This window comes from Lichenostomus cassidix, chromosome 1, assembly GCF_008360975.1.
Source record: "Lichenostomus cassidix isolate B80296 chromosome 1, HeHo_3.0, whole genome shotgun sequence".
NCBI lineage: Eukaryota > Metazoa > Chordata > Aves > Passeriformes > Meliphagidae > Lichenostomus > Lichenostomus cassidix.
Genome location: NC_139479.1, coordinates 6,941,628 through 6,949,647, shown reverse-complemented (window position 1 = coordinate 6,949,647; position 8,020 = coordinate 6,941,628). Strand labels below are relative to the sequence as shown.

The window sequence follows — 8,020 nt, the reverse complement described above, 5'->3', positions numbered from 1 at the left end:
AGCTTGTTTCCCTCTCTTTGTGCAGAAACTCCCTGGCTGGGTTTGCTCTGACCCTTTCCTACCTCACACTGTTTTCTTGCATCTCCTTTTGCAGTTTCTCCCTCCCTGCCCCTCCCAGAGCTGCTCCCCCTTTCAAGGTAGAATTGTTTGGTCTGTGAGCAGCTACAGAGGTGTTGGAAGGGGATAGTGATGTTAATGAGGGTTCTGTTACTGTGAAAGTTTGTGAAACCTCTCCATGCTTAGGTAGCACTTGGGGCTTCTCAACACACCCTTAAAAAACTATAAAGAAAATGCTGTTTGGTCTTTCAGTAGATGGGAAATTTGAAGCCCTTCTAAAGGAAGACTGTAGTGTTTCACTGGTATGTATATTTTAATTTTTTTTTTTTTAATTTTAGCAAACAAAGGCTTATATGGGAAATAACCTCTGAAAATTCTGCAGGAACATCTTTCTTTAAAACAGTCTGCTTAATTTCAAGATTTCTGATATCCTTGTAACTGTGCTAATATAAGGGGATGTAATATTACTATTATTATTATTACTATTTTTCTAACAAGCATGACTGTAGTTTTTTAAGTTTGACTATATCTATAGTTGCTCATGTCTTCTGTGCAGCATTAGGGCTGGGAATTCAGATGCTCCTCCATGAAGTATCCTGGATATAAACCATGTAAGCACATCAACTGGGTGTTCTGTCATGCTGCTAAAACAGTTGGCTTGAGCAGGAGGTTGCTGATTATGATACACAATTAAAGCACAATTACAACACATTACATAATTACTCTCACAGCAGGAGAGGTGGAACTAGATGATCTTTAAGGTCCCTTCAACCCCAAACCATTTTATGATTCCATACATTGAGTTGTGGGAGTAGGAGCAGTGCAAGACCACAGAAGAAGCCCTGTGTTTTCTATTGAATATGGTTTATTTTGCTTCATTTTCTTTAGAAAGTGTTTTTATGTTGGAGCTTCTTCAGTCAGGTTTGTGCTTTCCCGTTGTCAGCAGCTCCTCAGCTCCTCTGCAGTGTCCCTGTCCTGTTTAATCTCTGATTTCTGCAGTGGTTTCAGAAGGAGCCTCTGACCTGCTGCCTGATGCTCAGCCCATGCCGAGGACAGGATTGGCTTAACTTCAGTCCCATTTTGGTTTCCTGTTCAGTACTTTCACAGATCCTCCCAGCCTGAAGTTAAGCTTGTTAGGAACTCAGGTGTGTATTTTTGTGGGTATTTTTTAAATTCATGTTGCATTGTTCTCTTAACTTCCCCTGTCGTGTGAACTGCTGGAGTTCACCTCTATTCTACAGCCTAAATTAGAGCTTCAGCTAAGTAAATATATCAATTTACTTAAATTTTTCATTCAAGGTTGGTTTCTTTAGAGCCTCTGATTTTTTATTCACTTTATCTTATTCCCTCTTCCTTCATCTTTCTTTTCACAGATTTTTAGCGCTGGAGGTGTCGAGGCTGGAAGAGCATTTCGCCCCTGGGAAATGTTTGTCTTGTGGTCATTTGCCAGTGTCACTGTAGCTTTGTTAAGTTCCATGTTCATGTAGTTAAGAGATTGTACTGGAACGGTAGCTGCAGCTAGAGTGTGGTGAACAAAAGTAAAATCTTTGAAATCCTCATACTACTGAGTGAATTTAGACTTCTGGCATTGCATCCTGTATGTTTACATTAAATGTGTTTGTAGCTGCATTAAGCACTGTAGTATGGTACTTATTTATTTGCAGTAATTTGTATTAATTACTCACTACCCATGGACTTGGTGCACTGACCCTGTGGCTGTGAACACCTGAGGGCACCGACAGAACCTGGAACAGCAGCACAGGCAGCCAAGTGTTGTCAGTAACCATTTCCCCTTCCCGAGAAAATATATGGGATCAACAGACCCAAACGTGGTTGCAAACCATGGTTTTCTGTGAGTCCTTTAGGTGCATTAAATGCAAATTCATGTGGAATATTGAATACTTCAACTGTTCTGATGGTGTTTGGGAGGAGTGTTACACAGGGAGAGAAGAGCTTCTGGCCTCATGGCAAGAACAGATGTGAACTTCAGACTTTGATGGTATTGGAGGAATATAAACAGAAACTGAGTTGTCATTGCTTTGCTTTGTTTTTCCCAAATGTGATCTGATGCCTTTCCTCAAGGTGTGCTTTGGGGTTTGTAAATCACCTTTTCCCTCCCCAGACACACAGGGCCAGCTCCAGTACTGGTTTTGTGGGTGAATATAGAAATTTCTTGCTTTGCATTCCACTAGACTCCCATCAATGTGGGTCATACTCATCCATGGTCTGGCCCTTGGCACAGACCCTTCCAACACAGCCAGAGATGCTGCAGATTAACAGGAGCCCAGACTCTGGGTGTGCTCAGACAAGAAGCCAAGCCCCATCTGCTTTTATGAGTTTTTCCCTCCAAGGGCCAGTTCAGAAAAGCTGTAAATAAAGCCAGTTTGCAAAAAAAACCATAACTTTGCTCATTCCCTTACAAAATTTGGCTTTTCACAGGACAGCCATTCTCCCAGGAACACAGCTTCCTACTGGACATCAGTGCTACTGCCCATGTTACTGCAGCACCATGGAATATCCTGTCATGAACAGCCAGCAAGAGGGAGATTTTGGAAGCTGTCTGCCCTTCCCAAATACTGACGAGTAGAGGGGGCAGTCTGTGTGACATCCCAAATTTCTGAGGCACTTTTATTTGGCTGGAGCCTGATAGCTGCAAAAGGAAGCCCAAACCTTGCAGTAAGAATAGCTCAAATACTTCTTAAGTTCTACAACTCTAAAGCTTTTCCCCCAAAAGATAAAAAAGAGAAATGATGATGGAGATTATGAACTTAGAAAACTGAACATCCTTTCACCATTTCAGCCAGATTCCTAAATTGATTCCTAAATCATTCCTTGAATGCTTTATCATGCTTTGTTAGGCCTTAGCTTCCATGTAACCAGGCCAACATGAACATCACACGAGAGCACAAGAGCATCCTAGAAAGTGTTACTCCAGCCTGTAGGAACAACCAGCTCACAGACTGCAAGTGCTGGCTGAGAGAATCCCTGCTCTTTGAGGCAAAGGGAAAAACTCCCTCATCTCCACTCACAACTTCCTGTGTTGAACACCATCCCAGTTTTATCCTGCTGCAGCAGCAGACACCACCGACTTCACACGAGCTCTGTTGTACAAATTTATTGTGTGGCCCTGAGGCTGGGTGCTCAGTTCTCCTTCTCCTGCACAGTCTTTGTGCCCCGCAGTCTGCCCGTGCGGCGGGCGGCGATGAGCCCAACCTTGCGTCCCGCAGGAGCGTCCCGCCGGATGGTCGAGGGCTTCCCGATGTGCTGGTGGTTGCCTCCTCCGAAGGGATGCTCCACAGGCTGTGCAGGAGGAAAACAAGCCAGCAATGTAACCACAGAAACTGATGCTCAACAGCAATAAACTGTAGGAAAGGGACAAATGAGGAACAGCTTCACTTTTCATGTGGTGCAGCCACCGTCAAGTGCTGCTGATTTACGTGGTGACTGCACACTTATCTGGGAAGGTTTCTTCCCAGGCTTGTCCCCACAGCCCACAAATCTTTTCTGAACTGTCAGGAGGGACAGGGATGACTCCAAACAGACTCACGTTCATGGCCACACCACGGACACGTGGCCAGCAGTTCCTCTTGGCCTTGTACTTGTGGTAGGCACGGCCAGCCTTCAGGATGGGCTTGTCAATACGGCCTCCACCAGCCACGATTCCTGCAGGGAATGGCAGCAATGGGAACACCCAAACACAGCACTCAGGAGCACAAAGGACAGCCAACACCAACAGTGGAACCAGAGCTGAGCTACTGACTTCTTTTTGGTCCATACACACAGGACTCAATTTAATATTTTCTAAAGCACTGCTGGTTTTACTGCTGCAATTTATTGAGCAACATCAAGTTTTTCAACTGAAGCATGAATTGAATGAGCTAAGGAGACTGTGAAGAGCTTTGAGGTCAAATACCTTATTGTTTCATGATTTACTGAGTCAATTTTACAGGAGCAACACACCAGATTACTCACTTTGGTGTCTCCCCTGCAGAGGCAGGCAAGTGTCACCTGCAGCCATCTCAGCTGTCAGTCAGGTGCACAACAAACCTCATAAAGCCTCTGCTTCTTGGCAGTGGTTTTGTCACTCCTTGTCAGACCTTCCAGAACACTCCACTCACCTGACACCACCACCAGGCTCCCTCAGTGTACCAAAAGCAGGAAATCAAAATGGGAGTTTCCATGCAAGACCTTCCCCAAAGACTGCAGGTTTTACAGGCTGAGCAATTCCCCTACAGCCTGAGGACAACAAGCCTCTACTTTCCTGTTCTCTCACAAGGTCAAACCACCTCCTAATTTAGGTTAGCAACACCCAAAAGTAATGCAGGATTACCATGCAAGTCAGGCACCTGAGCACAGGCTGTCCTGGTGTGTAGCCCTGGGTATAGCCTGCACATGACACTACTTTCAAGATGGTTGTTAAAATGGGGGCCCTGTTGGAAAGATCCCTTAGCAGTGACAAGTTCACTTGCTCCTTACCCACAACAGCCCTGTTTGCAGAAGAAATGACCTTCTTGGAGCCCGAGGGCAGCTTCACTCTGGTTTTCTTGGTTTCAGGGTTGTGGGAGATGACGGTGGCGTAGTTCCCGGAGGCGCGCGCCAGCTTCCCGCGGTCACCGGGCTTCTCCTCCAGGCAGCACACGATGGTGCCCTCGGGCATGGTGCCCACGGGGAGCACATTGCCAATGTTCAGCTGAGCTGCACAGACACACAGAGCAGCCACAGCTTCACTCAGGGCACTGGGCTGGGCTTACAGCTCTGCTGAACGAGGCAGGGCAGAACCACAGACCCGTCAGCAGCAGGGTCCTGCACTCCAGCATCCCAAACGCCAGCTGCTGGGACACCCAGCACCCTGCCCTGCCCAGCCCTGCCCAGCCCAGGCCAGGCCAGCCCTGCCCAGCCCAGCCCAGCCCAGCCCAGCCCAGCCCAGCCCAGCCCCACCTTTCTTGCCGCAGTACACGAACTGCCCGGTGTGGATGCCCTCGGCGGCGATGAAGAGCTCCGTGCGCTTCTTGAAGCGGTACGGGTCGCGGAAGGCGATCTTGGCCAGCGGAGCGCCCCGGCCAGGGTCGTGGATGATGTCCTGTGGGAAATCAGAGCTGCTTTAGGGCAGGACACAGCCTCTGCCAGGGGTGCTGCAGCAATCAAAGAGCTAGAACTGGGGATGGTTAGTCTGGGGTGATTCTCACTGGGACACTTCTCAGGGCATCTGGGTTTCGCCAACGTGAGTGAGCTCAAAATTTGTATTTGTAAGAATAAAAACTCCAGTATCTGCATCACATCCTATCAGGGAAAAAGTCTTCCCTGTGAGGGTGGTGAGGCACTGGCACTGTTCACCCAAAGCAGCTGTGGATGCCCCATCCCTGGAAGTGTTCAAGGCCAGGCTGGACAGGGCTTGGAGCAGCCTGGTCACAGGGAAGGTGTTGGAACTGGATGATCTTTAAGGTGCCTTCCAACCCAAATCAGGCACTGATCACAAAACAATGCCTGGTTAAGTGTGCTGCTTGTAGCTAATCCTGTCTGAACGGTTTTATTCCTGACATTATACAGGTATCCCATCTCTCCCTACTAAAAAATCTTCTTTCACTTTGCCCAAACATCTTTAGGCAGAGACAGGCAGTGATTTCTCCATGTGTTTCTTGGGATTGAAGCATTTCAAACCCTCTGAAATCAGGTACAACAACGTTATAGAAGCTCCTAAATGAGGAAGCAGAGATTTACTGTTTCTTTTACACTTGGAAAAACATGTCCATTCTGTTCCTGAAGCACACTGAGACTAAAATACCCAACCATGTATTTATAGACTACAGACAACTCAGCTCAGGTGCTGTTGGTACCCAATATTGATGTTTTCTCCTGCTGTTTTCAATCCTGCTGGCCAAACCTCCCCTACATATTACCTAAGTTCAAGTCAAACCTTGTTACCTACTTTTTATCAACTCAATCATGGCGAGGATGAAGAAAGTTCTCTCTACAGCCTGAACATGACCGTGTTGTAAAATGCTGAAGAGCTGCTCAGGGCATCCAACCAGTGGCACTGTTTGCATATTTTAAGTCACTGACACCCAAAAAGTACCTACAGCACCCCAAAACCACTGTATAACACCCTAATACAGGTACTGCCTTGCCCCCACTGCTCTAGACTAAGATGACACACATCACTTAGCCCTTTCCAATATTGATTTATTTTTAATATACAATCAGCCACACGGGACACTGCCCAGCCATGCTTCCTGAGGCACAGGGAACTCTTAGGCACCGTAAAACCACGCTGATATTCCTACGCTAGCAAAGCTCCAGCAGAAAATACTACTACTGACTACGGGTGCCATCTCTGCTGAGATGCTCTCATTAACCTGAAGCAGTTTAATTTTCTAAGGTATATGGTTTATCTGGCCAGAAAAGGAGAAAGCTGAGTGAGGAGCAGCCGGGCTGAGGAGCAGCCGAAGGCTTTGGCACAGCTGGCAGCGCAGCGGAGCTGCGGGCCGGGCACGGCCGGGGACAAGGCGCCCAATGTCCCCCGAGCAGGACACCCGCGGCCGCCGTACCTTCACGATGCCCTTGATGTAGCCGTGCCGCTCGGCGAAGTCCACGGCGCGGAGCTTGGCCGGGCCCTTCCTGTGCTTCACGTGGGCGCGGAACACGGAGCCCGCGCCTTTCCTCTGCCCGCGGATGACGCGACCCATGGCGCCCTAGGGGACAAGCGGACAGCTCAGCCACAGCCGCGACACGCTCGGCGGCACCCCGGCCCTGCCCCGGCCGCGCCCTGCCCCTTGCCGCGGCCGCCGGGGCGCGGATGGCGGCGGATGGCGGCGGATGGCGATCGGGACCGCGGCCTTGGCACTCCTACCTCTCTGCGGCCTCCCCGGGAAAGAAGGAACCGCTGACGTCACAGGCGCGCCGAGGCCGTTCCGGCGCACTGACGTCACGGCGGAAAGGGCGGGAGTTGTGCGGCGCGTGCAGCGGCAGCGCCCGGGATGGGAGAGAGGCTGAGGGAGAGAGTGCGGGATGGGAGAGAGTGCGGGATGGGAGAGAGTGCGGGATGGGAGAGTGAGGGATGGGAGAGAGTGCGGGATAGGGAGAGAGTGCGGGATGGGGGAGAGAGTGCGGGATGGGGGAGAGAGTGCGGGATGGGAGAGAGTGCGGGATGGGGGAGAGAGGAGGATGGAGAGAGGGATGGGAGAGAGAGTGCGGGATGGGGAGAGAGAGTGGTGGGATGGAGAGGAGTGCGGGATGGGAGAGAGTGCGGATGGGGGAGAGTGCGGGATGGGAGAGAGTGGATGGGAGAGAGTGCGGGATAGGGAGAGAGAGTGGGATGGGGAGAGAGTGCGGGATGGGAGAGAGACACTGCGGGATAGGGGAGAGAGTGCGGGATAGGGGAGAGAGTGCGGGATAGGGGAGAGAGTGCGGGATGGGGGAGAGGCTGAGGAATAGGAGAGAGGCTGAGGGAGAGGGGAGAGAGTGCGGGATAGGGGAGAGAGTGCGGGATAGGGGAGAGAGTGCGGGATAGGGGAGAGAGTGCGGGATAGGGGAGAGAGTGCGGGATGGGGGAGAGAGTGCGGGATGGGGGAGAGACACTGCGGGATGGGGGAGAGAGTGCGGGATGGGGGAGAGAGTGCGGGATGGGGGAGAGACTGCGGGGCTGGGAACGGCCTGGAACGGTACAGGGTACAGGCGGGGGATGCCCAGTGAGGTTCCCGGGAGCTGGAATTTGGGACAATCGGGATGAGAAGGGCCAGGCTGTGCACGGGACTGGGGCTGGAATTTGGATGCGACCGTGGAGTGCAAGTCAGTGCATTTACTGCGTGAAGGAAAACTAATAAAAGCTCCGCTGGCGAAGTTTTCCAGAGTTTGGCAGCCTGGTTTTGCGACATTAAAAGCAGCGATAAACAAACCCCAAGCTGAAATGCTCAGCGTCTGGTTCAGTGGATAATATAAACAAAACCTGTACGTTAAAAGTAGATAA

The 8,020-nt window shown here is 50.3% G+C and overlaps 1 protein-coding gene across 1 annotated transcript; it reads right to left on the bottom strand.

The window, feature by feature from the left end:
• Nucleotides 1-3,157: 3,157 nt before the first annotated feature.
• On the bottom strand, nucleotides 3,158-6,998 carry RPL8 (ribosomal protein L8). Its single transcript, XM_085048946.1, has 6 exons — nucleotides 6,905-6,998; nucleotides 6,603-6,746; nucleotides 4,996-5,137; nucleotides 4,534-4,752; nucleotides 3,605-3,720; nucleotides 3,158-3,357 (listed from the first exon to the last, which is right to left on the bottom strand). Exons 2-6 carry the CDS (start codon nucleotides 6,738-6,740, stop codon nucleotides 3,199-3,201), a joined length of 774 nt encoding a protein of 257 aa, XP_084905072.1. The 5' UTR covers nucleotides 6,741-6,746; nucleotides 6,905-6,998; the 3' UTR covers nucleotides 3,158-3,198.
• Between the last annotated feature and the right edge of the window lie 1,022 nt (nucleotides 6,999-8,020).

Coding starts and splice junctions, on each gene's coding strand:
- RPL8 (XM_085048946.1), bottom strand. CDS start 6,740: ATGGGTCGCGTCATCCGCGGGCAGAGGAAAGGCGCGGGCTCCGTGTTC. Junction 5,138..6,602: donor ACATCAAGGGCATCGTGAAG/GTACGGCGGCCG, acceptor GATTTCCCACAG/GACATCATCCACGACCCTGG. Junction 3,721..4,533: donor TGCAAACAGGGCTGTTGTGG/GTAAGGAGCAAG, acceptor CATTCCCTGCAG/GAATCGTGGCTGGTGGAGGC.